Source organism: Somniosus microcephalus, chromosome 25 (assembly GCF_052327205.1).
Source record: "Somniosus microcephalus isolate GS21.2 chromosome 25, FLI_Smic_1.0, whole genome shotgun sequence".
Classification (NCBI taxonomy): Eukaryota; Metazoa; Chordata; class Chondrichthyes; order Squaliformes; family Somniosidae; genus Somniosus; species Somniosus microcephalus.
This window is the reverse complement of record NC_141011.1, coordinates 54,636,690-54,654,654: the sequence shown is the minus strand read 5'-3', so window position 1 is coordinate 54,654,654 and position 17,965 is coordinate 54,636,690. Positions and strand designations below refer to the sequence as shown.

General features: G+C 40.7%; 1 protein-coding gene across 5 annotated transcripts in view; it reads left to right on the top strand.

The window, feature by feature from the left end:
* Nucleotides 1–17,548, top strand: part of LOC147100905 (guanine nucleotide-binding protein G(I)/G(S)/G(T) subunit beta-1) — an 80,703-nt gene extending 63,155 nt beyond the window's left edge. For 4 of the 5 annotated variants that reach the window (XM_085967501.1, XM_085967499.1, XM_085967500.1 and 1 more), the window contains exons 4-11: nucleotides 518–624; nucleotides 3,394–3,457; nucleotides 6,569–6,731; nucleotides 9,921–9,987; nucleotides 10,923–11,124; nucleotides 12,043–12,259; nucleotides 12,698–12,808; nucleotides 16,023–17,548. In XM_085967501.1, coding sequence (XP_085823627.1) covers nucleotides 518–624; nucleotides 3,394–3,457; nucleotides 6,569–6,731; nucleotides 9,921–9,987; nucleotides 10,923–11,124; nucleotides 12,043–12,259; nucleotides 12,698–12,804 — 927 coding nt within the window. In that variant the 3' untranslated portion in view covers nucleotides 12,805–12,808; nucleotides 16,023–17,548. Of the gene's footprint in view, nucleotides 1–517; nucleotides 625–3,393; nucleotides 3,458–6,568; nucleotides 6,732–9,920; nucleotides 9,988–10,922; nucleotides 11,125–12,042; nucleotides 12,260–12,697; nucleotides 12,818–16,022 lie in introns of all 5 variants that reach the window. The other variant, XM_085967497.1, reaches the window with a different exon arrangement.
* The last annotated feature ends 417 nt before the right edge of the window (nucleotides 17,549–17,965 follow it).

Sequence of the window (17,965 nt, the reverse complement as noted above, 5' to 3'; positions counted from 1 at the left end):
AACCCCAGCCGATCCAATCTTTCCTCATCGCTAGAATTCCCCAGTCCCGGCAACATCCTGGTAAATCTCCTCTATACTCTGTTATTTTCCCACTTTTTAAAAACTTTCTGCCTAGTACTAAAACACAAACCAGGATGACCTTTGTTTCAATCCCTGTTCTCTGGAGTTAACTGATCTCAGCTTGGATAGCAGTGGGGTCCTGCAATTCACTGGGGAGGAGTGCCTGGTCTCAGGAGAATGTTCGGGAGTCCATCAGAGCTTCTCGTCATTGTCTTTCAATCATCCTTACTCAGAAAAGAACCTGACTGTGGACCAGTCTCACATTTGATTCATTAACTTGTTTACTTTCTCAAAATGTTCAGTTTCATAAATACAGTCAAGCTTGTTGATTTAGCTACTGAAAAAATCTTTCAATAACTGGACGTTTTCAGATTTTTGGTTATTGTGGTAGTTTCTAAAATTCTTGTGAAATAATTGATATGATGCAAGTCACTTTTTCTTTTTCCCTTCTTTGTAGATCACAGCTAACATTGATCCCGTGGGTCGAATTCAGATGCGTACTAGGCGAACACTACGAGGCCACCTTGCTAAAATTTATGCAATGCACTGGGGTACTGACTCCAGGTGTGTACATCATTAGTTCTCTTGTTTTCTAAGTGTTAGCATTGATTCAAATGGATAGTGACTGTAGAGCAGTAGCATGGGATCAAATAAGTTCATTAGATATTTTTTTTTATTTTTGAGGGTACAGGCAATCTAGTCATTGGCACAGCGCCATTTTAAATGGAATTTTGTTTGCTGCTTATATCCCCAAAAGGCCTGTTTTCATTACCTAATGACTCTGGAGAGAGACCAACGCGCAACATAAACAATTGAGTGATATTCTGTGAAAACATTCTTATGAAATGTTAACCGTATAGTGTTTTTAATACAGTGCACTTGCTACCAAAGTTTGAAGTAAGTGATCTAATAGGGGACCATATTTCTAGTTACTTAGCACTGGATCTATTCTGGGTGGGGGGTTGACTTTAACCTAATAACATTCAAATGTGCCCTGCGGACAGCTTTGTCCTATTATTCATGTATGCAACGTCCGCATTTATGTGATGCTGATTGCCACTAAAATTTTAAGTATGTAAGCATTACAAGCTCAGCACTGACTGGAATATACCGTTGCTTCATAAGATCAATCGCAATGTAATTATTTTTCATGAGAAACTTGTTTGGCTGCTTTCATACTTGTGCACATTTCAGCAATCCGTACCAGTATTCAGTCAAACCAGATTTGCTGAAATAAGACAACAAAAGGAACAAAAACTAATGCCAACAAAAGGTTTAATATTAATGCAACATAATAGATGCATAGAAATTATATTTTAAGTCTTTCATATTCTGACATTGGAAGGATTTTCATTTTCAACACAAGATAATGCTTCATGTAAAGAAGGGTTAAAGCATACAGATTTTGGAAATACAGATGCATAAATACACAAACCAAAACTCCAGCTAATTAAACTGAAGCAGGTGTGGATTAGACCATTAGGGAAATCTAACTGCTATGTGTTCAGATGCACGTACACCCTAGAGCCCATCAAGGAATGGCTTGTTCATCTGTAGATGAGCAGTATGACCCAGCATTTCTGCAACTTTGTAATATTGTAGTAGCAAACAAGCAAAATAAAATGTTCCCTTTGTTCATTCACCATGTTTTGCATTAATATAGTTTAGATATTTATTCTATGGCCATCCACTTAGCAGTTGCATATAACTCCGTAAGAGATGTATTTATTGTTTCCAAAATGGTCACTACTCAAGCTTGCTTTTTGGAACACCAGTTTTAGTAAACATTCCATTGCTTATATGTTAGCGAAGCAGTTACTCGACAGAGTCCTCCTGCACTTGCAGTCAGCTGGCTTGCTGTTTATCAATTCTTCCAGCTGCTGTTTATGGCTATGTTTCATGAAAATAACACATGACACACAAAGTACTTTTTGTAAATCAAGTGTTTTATATTTATGGAATGGGGCATTAAATTTGATAGGTATCGGCCACTCCACTGTGGATTTAAATCTCATACATTTTATAATAAAAGATCCTAATTACTGAATGAATATAGATTTTAAAGAAGCACCCTAATTTGATGCATTGTATTTGAAGATTAAATTTGGTAGAATAATTGCCCCTTAACAGTAGCAACATTATGCAGAAAGCTAAATTGCATAACGATTAGGTTAATGTGACTTATCAAAGTTTTCGTAAGTAAAATGGGATTAAAATAAACAGCTATAAGGAAAAGCGCCAAGAACTATCACTGTGTATTTCAGCTTTAGCCCTTGTTTGGTCCCATTCTAAAATGGATGTCAGTTAACTAAGAAAATGCAAAAGCATACACAAAGCAGAATTAGTTTTTCATCATTTAGATTTCACAGTGTTGCAGCCTGTCATTGTTTTTGCGCCAAGTTATTAAACCCTTGATAATTAATGACGCACATGGGAAGATCCCAGGTGTGTATAGCTGCGCCTGTCACGAGAATCATTTACTGTTATGATAATGTGAAAAAATGTTAAATTCTTCACTGTTTTGTCTGTATTATGATGACATTAGAAAATGTAATTCTGCTTAGTACTGTTCAATGACATTTGCCTTAATTTCTATAATTGCACTGCCACCTGAGTGCCAAGTGCAATAACGCACCAAGTTGAAGCTGGCTGATTGCACGAAGTATATTAGTATATAAAACAGGTACAATTTATGTGCCTAAAGTGTAGTGTAATGTTTCTCTCAAAACATTAAGCTCAGTCAATTAATATGAAATCTTTTAAGTAAAAGATGAGTAAGAAGAGCCTTTATAATAACGTGTTTTTAGAAAAGTTTGGTGTTGAGCAATGCAGAAACCCAGTGTGCACTTTCTACATGGAATCTGAAATGCCAAAATTACATCTGAAATAATAAAGGCAAAGTACTGCTACCACTGACTTTTGGCACATTGATGTTTTTTCAAGAAATGCAGTTTTAAATCATTTTAGTATTTCACTGGACTTGTTTAACGCATATGACTGAGAAAATCTTGAGTGCAGTCATTTTGAGAGAGCTTTAATCTGAGTGAAGTAAAAGCAGATATGAACCTTGTGATTTGTCCTGTGTCCTGTGTTTAACTGCGTGGTAATCAAATGTTTTGGGGAATACGCTGCTTATATTTGTCATGTGCAGCATACACCTGTGGGTAGTAATTTCCGAAAACTGTCTTGTAAACTTGTTTATAGGGTATATACAAGAAGTGTAAAAGTACTTGAATATATTTTAGAATTTAAAGATCACTTTTGAACTGTTTGGACTTGTTCCAGATAATTCTGAAAGTGGTGTCAGCTGTATTTTTGTTTTTCTCCCTATAGACTGCTAGTCAGTGCCTCCCAGGATGGGAAATTGATCATCTGGGATAGCTACACCACAAACAAGGTGAGTGCAGTCTGAATTTTGGAACTGAATTTGGCTCAAAAGTTTCCATAGCTACACTTAACACTACAAACAAGCATTCAAAATATACCCACAACACCTTGAAAACCTTGGCCACTAATTTTGTTTAGCTGCAGTATTTGACCGCATGGATCACAGTACTTATACAACCTTAAAATTTGTAAAATTGCCTCTAGTAGTTCTGTGGGTTAAAGCATCACCTGGTGTATAACTAAACCATGCAAACATGAAGGGTCCTAGGTTTAATCCCAATGTGTATGCACTAAACTGACCTGTAGCCCTAGTTTAGGAAGGGGAAAAGTCAGCCATGGTTCCCACTCCTGATAGCCCTCTGAATGTCAGGTTGTGACTGGACCAGGCTCAGTTATGTCCTCCGTGGTCAACAAAGCTGCTGATGACCACTGCCTTCAGTTACACAAATGGTCATTTGTCTGGGGTATGGAATGGCTCTTGACACCTATAGAGTAGGAGTCACTGCCTTCGAGAAAGGAGAAAATATTGGGTGAAAGTAATTATAAATCCGAGCCATAACTTTCTGCTTGGGCATTCCCTCAAAAGTGTGTTTTCTAGGACTTAAATAACGCATTAAATACCCTAGCAGAGATGAGTTTTGGTGGAATTTCTCCAATTTAATTAAAATGAAACGTGGTGAAAGAAAGTTTAAAGATTTTGATGGAATATTTTTTATATTTTTTTAATTGTACATGTAAACAGCTGCAGGCTTGAACTTTATCAGTGGTTGTATGTATAGTGTTTTCAGAAGGTGCATAGAAGTATTGAAACGTTCAGTATCTATTTGCTGACTGCACAATGGTGTTGGCATACAGTCAGATAGAAATCTTTTGTGTGGCGGTGCTGCACTGCAGCAGTTTTCAGAGGCCGGTTCATCTATAGTACAGGATGATGATGCCATACTCACTATATTTGAAACTGAGTTAACAAACATAACATTGACAAGCTATATGTGGCAATTCTCTCAAACAGCTATTATGTCTTGTGTTATAAGTCACTAATATGTCTGTATTCTTAAACTAGAGTAACTTTAAAGTATTTGTAATAAGTCCATTAACTATTTCATCTTTTAAAACCCTGGACTTCGCACTCAATAAGAATTTGTTGCTATAGTGCAGCAAAAATATGACCATACTAAATGTTATTAAAAGGCATTACAAAAACTCAACACTTTCAGATGGGAGAAACACCAAACCCATCATTTTCACTGCCGACGTATTTTTGAAAGTTGTACAGTGACAGCTCTACCTTAAAGTCAGCGAGTTTCTGCTGCTTTCCCCTTGCCCAACAAGCCAAACCTTTCTCCACCCCCGCCCCCTCAACCAGACTCTCCCAGCCCTAAACCCACACATTTCTCTAGCCTCTCCATCTCCCCTCATGCACTCTGCAAGCTCACCTTATCCATGAGACACACCTCCTGCTCCCTCCCACTATTGCCACTAAACAGCTGACCATCCAACTTCCCTTCCTAGCCTCTATGCTAGCTGATGTTGTAAATGGTTCCCTCGTCTCTGGTGCTGTCCCCTTTCCTGTTGGAGAAGAGAGAAAGCTGCATTGGCATAAAAGGCTACCACAAGCCCCACTCTCATCCGCCTTCCCCTCCAGACCCTCACCCACCCCTCCAACTGCCATTCAGATTATTACGTGTGACTTTTTTTAAAAAGTTGGCTTAAACTGAATCTCCTGAGAAAAGTGGGTTTCATTTGTCCTGGTTTCTCGAAGCTTACAGTTTCAGGTGGAAACTAAGTCTCCTCATTTTGGTTCCGCTCCTGTTTGCCACTATAAATTGTATGAATTATGGATCTCTTGTGATTTTGCTCCTGGGGAGTTGGAGGATACAGTGGAAGTTTCTGGGGCAGTAACTAAGTGGACAGTGGTGGTTTCTGATTAGTTCATGCAATTTTTTTTTTGTTAAACTGCTTTTGAACTAATCGGGATCTTTTGACCTAGTGACATTTTCTTGCACTCTATGGGTGTGTGCACCACTTTTTAATATTTAAATTTTGTGCTTGTCACAGTGAACAATGTTAATGCAAGGGAATGGAATACTTGTTTGGGGTCAGTATCATAAATTAACTACACTTTTTTCCAATAGGTTCAGTTTAATCTAACTTAAAAAAAATTCTTGAGCTCCCACCGCTCAGTGCTGGTGAATCAATGGTGCATTAACAGGTAATATATAATATTCGTGATGCCAAGTAACGCTGTCCCAACAGCCTCAACCACAAACTCCAAAGGGCACGCTAGTTTGCTCCAGTGGTGTTTGTTTCATTTTCCTACACATTCACTCCTTGCATTTTGAGGCAGTCTTGTGCCGCGTGCCCTGCCCACGAGGAACTAGATTGAGACTGCTCAATTGATGTCTTCTGAAAACTGCTTTTGACATCTTCTGCACTGGCTTCAGGGGAATTGGTGTGTTCATCCAACACGTTTGTTCAGGCTTAAGAGTTTAAATGTGTTATCACAAGCAATCCTGTGGTAATAAAATGGGAAGTTTCAGAACATTCATTTAAATTAAGAAATTAATAACTAATCTATATTGTGCTCCAGAAGGAAGAAATATGCCGATTTTAATTCTGTAGATTGGTGGCATGAAGGATTAAAGATAGATTCAATGCAGCTGGTGAGGGGGGGTTTATTTTCACATGTTTGAGTGTTTGATTTTTTTGTTTAGTTGGTTTCCTTGAACTTGTGAAGTCTTGGAGTGACAGCAATGCAGTATCTCGTCTGGTATTGAAAATATTCTACTGAAAGTGCTACCACACCTGTCATACATTTCTTGAATTGTGCAAATTTTGATGTTCAGCCAAGTATCAGTGGAAGAATTTGATTCTTGAGTTGAAGTCTTTGTTTATGCAGTTACCCTTTATAATACTGCATTGTGAAACCAAGGCCGTGTAAACACGAAGGTAAATGGTGGAAATTCAATTTAAAGAAATAAAGGAAATTCATAATTTTGTGATCACATTGCTAAGTAATAAGGTGAATTTTTAAAATTGATTTGGAGGGAAAAATTATTTTAAAAAACATACAGTAGAAATCGGGCACTATTTCATTTTGTTCTTTGTGTCTGAGCAATAGGTTCATGCCATTCCTCTGCGGTCTTCCTGGGTCATGACCTGTGCGTATGCTCCTTCTGGGAACTATGTTGCTTGTGGTGGTTTGGATAACATCTGTTCCATTTATAACCTGAAAACCCGTGAAGGAAATGTCCGTGTGAGTCGTGAGCTGGCTGGGCATACAGGTAGGCAGTCTGATCAAAACCTTCCCTCATTTTCCATTTCTGGGGGGTGGGGGCACAGTGCAGATGTTGTGTTTCTACGATGCTATTTACAGTTTCTTGCTAGTATTATAAATTTCCGTATTTTCATAACAAAAAAGCTTTGGTAAACTTCAAGCTACTTCCAAAGAAGTTGTAAGACGTTTGGTAGTTGTGCATATCTTGAAAGTAAAACTGGATATATGAAGTAAAAGCATTAGAAAGGCATGTCAGTCAGAATTGGAAAAGACAGCCTAATGTTACTGATGAGTTCTAGTCTTCACACAACAACCTGGCATTCTCTTTACAGAGGCTGATGTACGTGCTTTGTCTTTCCAGTGTTTTCTGTTATTACATCTGTTAGCCATACAATTTTCTATCCAGTCACAGTTTTTATGCTCCAATTATGATTGGCTTGATTTACAAAGTAAGATTTCCTTTGTAAAACCTTACTGAAGGTTGTGGCTATATTCATATAATAAAGACACTACTAAGTTGGTGTTTGTATTAATTTTAATGGACCTTTATGACCCTGCACAAGGCTGTGCCTTGCCCAATGATGAGGGGTGATACATATTTGTCATACTAATAACCTTCTTATGTCACAGACTGAGTACAAGGCAGTAATTAATTTTTATTATTTTGTAGTACAAATTATAATGTAATTGGAAATCTGAAATGTTTAAAATTCAGATTGTGCTCTGATTTTATAGTGGAATTTCTCATATTGCAAAACCCTGCAAAAAGTGATTAGCTTTTGTTATGATTGTAATTTAGGTAAAAATAGTTCTAGGTTCTGCAAGAATCCAAAGATTATTCAAGCTTGCCTTCACAAATGATAAAATGGCAACATGTTCATGCTGATCTTTTGCTAAAACATGCTGCAGTGTGACTAGCATTTAACAATGTTCATTTGTACATGCAAATATATACTCTCGGTGGGGCAGACATAATTGCTTTAAGAGTTTTGTGCACTGCAGAGCCATCTTGGTCAAATTCTCTTCCCCATTTTGTCTGAGAGGTCCCATCCTGAACTACAGTAGCTTTCTTTATAAACCCATCAGTACCATCAGCCCTAACTTGGTCTGTGTCCACTTGATAAAGTTCTTTTGTCACCTAGTGTTTTATACTTGATTGTGTTTACAAATCTTGGCAGATGCCCTGTAAAAGTCTTTGTAAGACTTATTTTCAGTGACGTTATGATCATCTGAAGTTATCAATGCTTCAGCTGCATTTCCAGTTGGTGACAGGATCCAGCATTGAATGTGATGAGTGCTTTCAGGTGACCAATGTCCACAACATTTGCCTACTAATTTTGCATGATTTCTTTGTGTGAAACCTACAAATACAGCCATGCGACTTTTTGCATGCAAGCAAATTATGGGCAATCACCATGCAAATTGTAGTACCTGTCCTTCCAGAGAATGAATCGGTGTAATTGGATAACTGACGTACATACTTGTATTACAAAGCACCCCCCAAATGAAGCTGCTCTCATTAGACCTATTGGGTCAACTGAATTTACAAATTTGCTGTCCAGTTTAGAACTGCTATTGCCTAAATCCTGCTGTTAGATAACCAGGTACTACAATAGCCCACCACAGTTGGTCTGGAAGTACGAGTCAAATTTGCTGCGTGAAGTATTCTTCTCCGCAGTTACTTGGCTCGGTGTACAATTTTCTCTTGTAGCCCAATGGGAAGAACTGTCAGTTCCCCATTCACTGAATGAAAGAATCCAAATGGAACCATTTAGGAGGCTCGTTTCCCCTGGCTGGAGAGTCGAGAATGAGGGGTCATCGTCTCAGGAAAAGGGGTCGCCATTTAGGACTGAGATGGGGAAACATTTTTTCACTCAGGGTTGTGAATCTTTGGAATTCAAGACAGAGATCAATAGATTTTTGGACACTTAAGGGAGTCGAGGGATATGGGGATAAGGTGGGAAAGTGGAGTTGAGGTCGAAGTTCAGCCATAATCTTATTGAATGGCGGAGCGGGCTCGAGGGGCCGTGTGGCGGAGCGGGCTCGAGGGGCCGTGTGGCGGAGCGGGCTCGAGGGGCCGTGTGGCGGAGCGGGCTCGAGGGGCCGTGTGGCCTACTGCTCCTATGTTCAGAAAGTACTGAGGAAACTACAGATTATTTGATGATGGTTCCTAAAACCTTTTGTGCAGTTCAACACACTGTTCAAACTTTCTTCAAAGACAGACAGAATTCCTTGGTGTGTGACTTGGAGGGGGACTTGCAGGTGATGTTGTTCCCACGTGCCTGCTGCCCTTGTCCTTTTTAGGTGGTGGAGGTTGCAGGCTTGGGAGGTGCCATCTTCTATGTGGAGGTTGAACTTGTAGTAAGTAAGCGCTATAAAAGTGGGGAAAAAATTCACACTGCTATTTCCAGAATTGTGTATTGAGGTAAGATAAGGAGCATTATGCTCCTTTGATGCCACATTGAGTACCTGAGCCATACAGGAAAGTCCTAGGTTCAATCCTTGATTCTTACCAAGTTAGCTGATCTCCGCCATATAGCAATGTGGATATTATTTTCCTCAAAGCCCGGAGTTAGAGGGGAAAATCAGCTGTGGATCCTGCAGGGAATCCATGTGTGGCCATGAGTGAAGACCCGATTGGGCTTAACTGTGATTCCCACAAGGTGGAATAGCTTGCCAGATGTCTAGGCTGTCCCATAAACAGTGCCCATTTGGGTAAGTTACAGAAGGACATGTGCTGTCCATGGAACCATACTGCAGCAAGAGGTTGATAACTTGAGAGAAGGAAATGAATAAAATAGAAACATAGAAAAATAGGAGCAGGAGTCAGCCATTCGGCCCTTCGAGCCTGCTCCGCCATTCAATATGATCATGGCTGATCCTCTTTCTCAATACCATATTCCCGCGCTCTCCCCGTACCCCTTGATGCCTTTAGTGTCTAGAAATCTATCTATCTCCTATATATTCAGTGACTTGGCCTCCACAGCCTTCTGTGGTGGAGAATTCCACAGGTTCACCACCCTCTGAGTGAAGAACTTTCTCCTCACCCAGCATATTGCTGCATGAATGTCGTTAACTGTATTTTATAACTATTTGATTAGACTACAGAAGGAGGATTATTAAAGATGAATACAGAATTTGTTTTTGTATAGCCATGCAGCTTTAATGATTTTTTTAAAACTATTCTTGATTACAGGTTACCTGTCCTGTTGTCGCTTCCTGGATGATAATCAAATTATAACCAGTTCAGGCGACACCACCTGGTGAGTGTTGGAACCACATGGGCAATACTAGCAGACTGGATGGATAAAGCGATTCATGTTTTTTAAGTATGCTTTGAAGTGCATTGTCAAGTGAGCAACTTATTTTCATGCAGTATTCAGGGTACTGAATGCAAGCGAGGCAAGATGTTGAATATTTCATCTTTTCTATGCCATGCGCATTTAGTCTACTTTGAAAAGGTCGCCAAAGATTGTGTCCTTAAAGAACAGGAAGGAAAGGCAAGCTAAATTACTGGGAAGAGATTCGGGAGAAAGAAAGCAAAAACGTTTCATCCGAGCTTTTTAAGGTCATAAGAAATTGGATGGATGTAAAATGAGGACATAGTTACAAATTAAACATAGCATATGGGATAAATAATTCACAGTAAGCCGCCGCTACCAGGCTGAATACCAGTCTTAGTTCAAATATTAGAAGTTGTTTCATGATTACAGAAGAAGTGAGTTATATCTTGCTTGCTTAGCCCATCTATTTGCGGAAGATTGAAATAGCCCGTCAGCCATGAGCATGGAACCAAATGATAGGATGCAGTAAATAAGTTGACTTTGGCTTGTAGCGGTTTTATATAAAAATCTAATTAATGTCTTCAAGCAAATGGGTGAAATCAGGAGGATATACTTGGCGGCTTTATATTTCCATGTGGTGTTTAATCGTGTTGCAGAATTGAAACATTTACGTGATTCTGCTTTGTGACAAGCCTCCTCAGTCTGGCCGTCCCCAGAACATCGCTCCGGTTAAAGTTTTACGCCAATTTAAACGCAATTTGGAATGTTAGATTTCTCAAATGAAATATTATATTGGAGGCTGAGATTGTTGAAATACTATCTTAAAGGTTACTTGTGTATTGTACATTTATGGTGTCGTTTGAAGTGTTCTTTTGCATCTAACTTACTTAATTTTACATATTTTCCATCATCAGTGCTCTTTGGGACATTGAAACCGGGCAGCAAACAACTACATTCACTGGCCACACTGGTGATGTCATGAGCCTTTCTCTTGCCCCTGATACAAGGCTTTTTATCTCTGGTGCCTGTGATGCCTCAGGCAAACTTTGGGACATTCGAGAAGGCATGTGCCGACAGACTTTCACTGGACATGAGTCTGACATAAATGCCATTTGTGTAAGTTTAGCTTTTCCTTCTGTGGGTTTATTTAAGTGTGACTGAGGTACGACTGTCTGTTTTAATCATTAGTCAGCCAGAACCAATAAAACAATGGCTGAGAGCCTTGTCCTGGCTGGGTAAAATACCCATGTAACCATCTTTTTACGTTCTATTTAGTCCACGTTCATATTTTCAAAGTAAATAAATGGCACAAAAATAAGGTTTGAGAATGTATTTGGAGTTTAAAATAACTACACGGCTTTGCAGCTTCTCGTGTCAAATTGATATATGTTGTAAGGTTAGATTTGATCAAAAAAGTTCCTAGGCGTAGCAAAGATAAAGTATCAGACTGTTCACCGTGTATTGGAATGTTTAACTTTCTGTAAAAGAAGATGTACTATATCAAATTACAGTAATTTATTCTGGGGTTCAGACAATGAGAGCAGCTCTTTGTTCAAGCATGTGTATAGTGCTTCTGTAAGTGCTGGTTACCAACAAATGCTCCTTTTTAAATTACTTGGTTTTATTTCTTCATAGCTGTGCAAAAGCAGGAGAAAACTAATATTGTTTCCCACTGGTTTAGCCTCGGCATTCAAAGTAATAGGTCATCTGCAGTCACCTGGCTTCAGGGGCAAAACACTGTTGGTGGGTGCCGCTGCACGTTGAACTGCTCGAGCATTTTCATAATTCAGCAGTCTCCGGTCAGCTGCCAGGTAAATCCCAAAGTGCCCACCCCATGTAAAATTAATCTGGTCACTCTACGGCACGGGTAAGCCCCTCCCAGTAATAGACATCACTAGAGCAGTTCAGGGAGCCTAGAAATGCGCAATACAAGTATCTCTTTCAGATGGAATACCTTGAATAGTTAATATATTTTCTTTGCCATTTAAATGTGTGTGCACGTGTACATTTTTAATGTGCTCTGTTGTCTTTCAGTTCTTCCCTAATGGAAATGCATTTGCAACTGGTTCAGATGATGCCACCTGCAGGCTGTTTGACCTGCGTGCTGATCAGGAGTTGATGGTGTATTCCCATGATAACATCATTTGTGGCATTACATCTGTAGCATTCTCCAAGAGCGGCCGTCTCCTGCTAGCTGGCTATGATGACTTTAACTGCAATGTCTGGGATACTCTGAAAGCCGACCGTGCTGGTACTTTACGCTTCTTCTAATTATACAGCTGAGTTTTTTTTTTGTGTGTATTATGAAAATATTTCCTGTGCAAAGTAGATTTCAGATAAGGAAATTTAAAATTGTCTTTCTGCCTAGGACTACTTTGGGTGTTGCTTTGCAATTTAACAAACTGCTAGCATCATTACTGCAAACAGTAAAATGTTTGCTAAAAGTATTCATAATTTTTGTAAAGGCAGCAAACATGTCACCTAATTTTTTAAGTACCAAAGATGAGTCAGCAGAGATCTAAATCTGGACTGCATAGTATTTGATAATTCACATTGGTCCTAAATCCAAATTGATAATTGGAGAAGGATAATCTTCAGTTTTATACCATTGACCCCCCCTTTCCCCATTACAATCCAAGCATCGGTTGTATTTGTGTACTATTGAACTGTTTGCCCTTTACTATTTCAGGTGTTCTGGCCGGCCATGATAACCGTGTGAGCTGTCTGGGTGTTACTGATGATGGCATGGCAGTAGCAACAGGATCATGGGATAGCTTTCTGAAGATCTGGAACTAAACCTGTAGGTTTGGTGAGCAGCCATGGTCTGTAGATGAATAAGATCAAACGTATTTGTGTTCTAGTTTCTGTTGTCTGTAAGCTTCTTACACTAGGCTCTGCAAATTTGGTCTGGAAATCCAGTTTGATTGCAAAAGCAGTTCTTTACATTTAATGCAAGAAAACAGTTAGTATCTTTACAGATCACAGTGTGGTAAACCACGTTCACTATCGTATCACTGTTAGTAGTTAGCACTGTTCACCACTGTTCGTTATAACTATCACTGACCACTATTGTATCACGGTACGAGGTCGCCTCTTGCCACACTGCTATACCTGGGATGACCACTGCCGGCTCCCCCTTGGCTCCACCCACCAGGCCAGGTATAAAGGTGAGCGACTGGCTGGTATTCCTCCTGCTTGGATCGGATCACCCACGAGAGTGGGCTCTGTTATTTAGTCAATAAAAACCTTTAGTCACCTTCGTAACTCTTCGCCTTTTATTGGAGGAATTGATAGGTATATCACACAGTAAGCTGAAATGAGTCTCTGGCAGTTTTGTGTTTTTAATAGCTATTGTCTTATGATCCCGCACTGATTTTGCAGCCGTTCTGAATATGAACACATTTTGTACAGTTCTTTATCACTGTGTTTATGAAGAGAATTCTATTGCAAGTGAAGGGTGGAGCAGTTCATCATTTGTGGACCTCTGTTAGTGATCATTTTCTTCCAAATTGGCCTCCACATTAGGAGTGCCATTGTATAAAAGTCCAGAAATATACTGATTCATTCTCATTTTTCTTCTGAATAATGAAGCTTGATTTTTCATGCTTTGTGAAGAGAAAAATCTGCTGCCCAAGTCACAGTGCACAAACATGTGATAGTGGATTGGCGGTTAGGATCAGATCAGCCATGATCTTACTGAATGGCGGAGCAGGCTCGAGGGGCCGATTGGCCTACTCCTGCTCCTATTTCTTATGTAAAGGAAATTGTTTCCTGCAATGTAACTTTGCAGGTTTCTGGACAAGCAGTTGAGGGGGGGGGGGGGGGGCAGGGATGGTGGGGGATGGGGGCGGTGGGGGATGGAACAAATTGGCATGAAAAATCTACACCACCTGGGGTCAAAACCCGTGCCATTTCCAAAAAGATTTCTATAGTGCTGTAATTCCTCGTGTGTTGGGCTGGGTCAGACTGGGTTGCCCGATATATTCTGGATCTAATTTTCATAAAGCAAACCGATCAAGTGGCTGAAGAATGGCCCTTCATTTATTACATCAAATGTGATCCGTTTCCTCGAGGTTTTTTTGGCTTGGATGGCAGTTGTTTGCATGCACGCAGGCTTAACTGCTGCATTAACGGATGAAGTTCAAGCTTCAAATGTGAAATTGCATAGGATAACCAAGTTGTTGCAGCTTTCTGGTACTATAGTTTTAATCACTTTCTACCTGGCTACCATATTCATTTGTGTTTTGAATCAAACAATTGGTGTACAGCAGGTTATAACACCACGAGTAATGTGTCATCCTTCATTCCACATCTCCCATGACCTTTTTGGACCATTGGGGAATCACCTGCTGGTATCCTGTTGTATGCAAGCTTTTAGAAAAGTGTGCAGTTAGACACACTGGTTCTCTGTTGTGGCCATAATTTTGTTGTTCACAAGGTACTATACCCAACAATTGATCTTCAGTTGTGAGAGTTTGGTACTTGCTGTGGTGTTAGCTTTAGTTGTGGTTAGTGTACTAACGTCAAGCTGCTGCAGATCAGCAATATCGGTGTTTGATTTGGCATTGACAGGGCAGACCACCGATTTTAAAACTCTGGGGGAGTCCTTCGGGTGAAGGAATTGTCCACTATGGCAGCACGGTGGCATAGTGGTTAGCACTGTTGCCTCACAGCGCCAGAGACCCGGGTTCGAATCCGGCCTCGGGCGACTTTCTGTGTGGAGTTTGCACATTCTCCCCGTGTTTGCGTGGGTTTTCTCCGGGTGCTCCGGTTTCCTCCCACAGTCCAAAGATGTGCGGGTTAGGTTGATTGGCTATGATAAATTGACCCTTAGTGTTAGGGGGATTAAATACGTGAGGTTACAGGGATAGGGTGGGATATGTGTTGGTGTAGGGGTTACGGGGATCGGGTGGGATGTGTGTCGGTGCAGGCTTGATGGGCCGAAATGGCCTCTATCTGCACTGGGGTTTCTGTGATTGCTGCCACACAATTGAAAATTGGGCATAATTTCCAGATATTTGCAGAGCGCTAAGTTACGTGTCTCACACAGGATGATTTGGACAGTCTCAACAGTTAATTCAGTTCCTGCAGTGCAAGGCACACCAGTGATGCATTCCACAAATAATTTCCCCAGAACCTTTCAAACTACAGGGGATTGAGGGGGGCGGGGGAGAGGGAGGGAATGTGTGAGGGGAGGGAGGGGGGATGAGGGTGAGGGGGAGGGAATGGGTGAGGAGGGAGGGGGATGGTATGGGGAGGGGGTGAGGGGGAGAGGGAGGGAATGTGTGAGGGGAGGGGGGGTGAGGGGGAGGGAATGGGTGAGAGGAGGGAGGGGGATGGTATGGGGAGGGGGGGAGAGGGAGGGAATGTGTGAGGGGAGGGAGGGGGGTGAGGGGGAGGGAATGGGTGAGAGGAGGGAGGGGGATGGTATGGTGAGAGGGAGGGGGGGTGAGGGATGGGATGGGTGAGGGGAGGGAGGGAATGGGTGAGGGGAGGGAGGGGGATGGTATGGGGGTGAGGGGGAGAGGGAGGGGGATGGTATGTTGAGGGGGGGGGAGAGAGGGAATGGGGGAGGGGGAGGGGGATGGAATGGGGGAGGGGGATGGTATGGGGAGGGGTGCAGTGCTCATTTGACGAGAAGCCCAACAGGGTCTTTTTTGCTTGCGGGTCGTCCCACGGGAATAAAATGGCTCCTCTTTGGAGGAACGGCCTATTTGCAATTGGAACCTTTTGCGGGTAGTTGGTCTGTTTTGGGTATAAAAATATGGTGCCAACTAAGTTGCTTAACCTACAAATGAAGTAGCACCGTGGATTAGCAACCTAATTTTTAAATCATAACATTCTAACTGGTATGTGCAGTTGTTGGCTTATCAACAGAAAGTGCCCGGGCACAGAATGTTGCTAAGTTGCGAACAGATGCTAGTTCAGTCAGGAAGTGTTTATTTCCAATTTCTGCCTAAACAAGGAGTAATGGTACTAAACTCACCAAATCAATTTTTCTTTCTTCTTTCCAGATTGCAGACGGACTCCATGGTGACTGGAAGACCATTCCACATTCAATGACATTGCATATCCGATCACTGATACTGACTTGGACACCCCCAACTTCAAAGGGCAAAATGTACTTTTAACCTTTGCTATAATGAAGAGCACAATGTTAGGCATCTTTAAATGGAAGATTCTGTGGTATAAAATGAGATTGCGCATTCCTTTTGGGACCATTATTTTGTTTTTGTCTTGAGAAAACACTATCATCCCACAAAATGTAACTATAAAAGAAAACTTGGTAATCATGAATAAACCGCTAATTTTCTCAGTAGTTTAAAATTTTAGAACCATGAAGGTTTGCTGTCAGTTAAGGGTTGAAAGCTCTGTTTCAACACGCATCTCAATTTTAAGTTGTGTTTTTAGCTAAGGAATTTGCTGGTATGAAATTTTCCGCAAAACAAGGCAGTCCTAGACCAGCATCGTCCTGGTTTGTCGATGACTGTAAATTAGTCCCAGAGCTATCTTCTTTTTGGTCTTGTCCTGTGTCATGGACCTTTTGTTGCACAAATATTGCATATGAAATGTGTTGGAACTAAACTAACCAAGCACACACAGTCCTGGTAATGAACGCTTGTTTTTAAAATAATGTAACTTTTTCCCCCCCTTCACCTTTGTGGGTAACGTAGAAAAATTAAAACTCCCCGATGAATTTTAAGCTGACGGGTTTCTTAGTAAAGTGGCGCAGGGCTCACTGTGCCCACACTTACTGGAGATTCCTGCTTTTAGCAGCCGCAGATGTCCTGTGCTTGGATTTGGTCAATGTGTGTATCAAATGATGTAAGTCAATGTTGAAAATAATGATCTTGAGGTTTCTAAGTTAATTTTTTTTGGGAGTTTCTTTTTGTTTTTCCTTTTGCCATGGGAGGGTTTACTCTTATAGAAGCATGCTGTAGAATTGCGAAAAGTGCTTATGGAATTAAGTCAATAGATGTTCTTTTAAGAAACACCTGTTAAATTGTAACCATTGCAGCTGTAATCATGGCTACTCTGTGCATAACCGATGAAGAATAAAAAGCTATGCACTTTCTGGAGTAGCGCTATCACAACAAACTTGGCCTGTTCAAACGATCTTCACCTTGAATGATTCTTAAAGAAACAAACCATCCTGTTTATACATGAAAAATTGAAATTCTTTATGTAGAAAGCTTAATGTTAGAATCATTTTCTAAGGAACAGGTTTCTGGCTTTCTGAATTTGCTGAGTTGAACAGCAGAGTTTCTGCACCCATACTTTACTGTAAACAGAAGTGCTCTTTACTAGCATTAGTGGCTTTCTCATTCTATTCCTGCAAACCTGTACAGATGTGCTGTAATTGTGTGTAGGCCTGGACTGGCAATCCTTTCCATGAATTCTGTAGCTCTTTCCTCACTCCTTTCCTTTTGCCTTTTGTATTTAATTTTGAAGTTGGTGTACTACAAGAAAGCTGGATGCAAGATAGATACTATATTAAAATGTACTGTTATTTAAGATGTAATAAAGCAGTTTGACATGAGGTCTGTCTCAGCTGGTTACTTGTGTGAGATATTGCCATAGACATCTTTGCTACTGCAAGTCTATCATTAACGAGAAATTCCAAACGCTACTGAGACTAAATCAGAAGACATTTTGTAATATTCAATTTCCATTCCTGACCTACTTCCAGCTATTAGATGAAGCACCGGCAACACTTCGTGCACACTGCATGGGAGGGCACCCGACTAGAGTAGGGTAATTGACTGCTGTGTGGCAGCACAGCCGAAACACACTAGATATTGACTTAGCAAGTGCAGCATACACCATAACACTACCACTCCCCAGAACTTGTCTCCAGTGTTGCCTTCAAACCCCGTTGCAAGGCTTACTCACTATTGCACAGTATCATGTACACTGTACCTTGTATGTTGCATGCTATGAATGTAATGTATGGTTT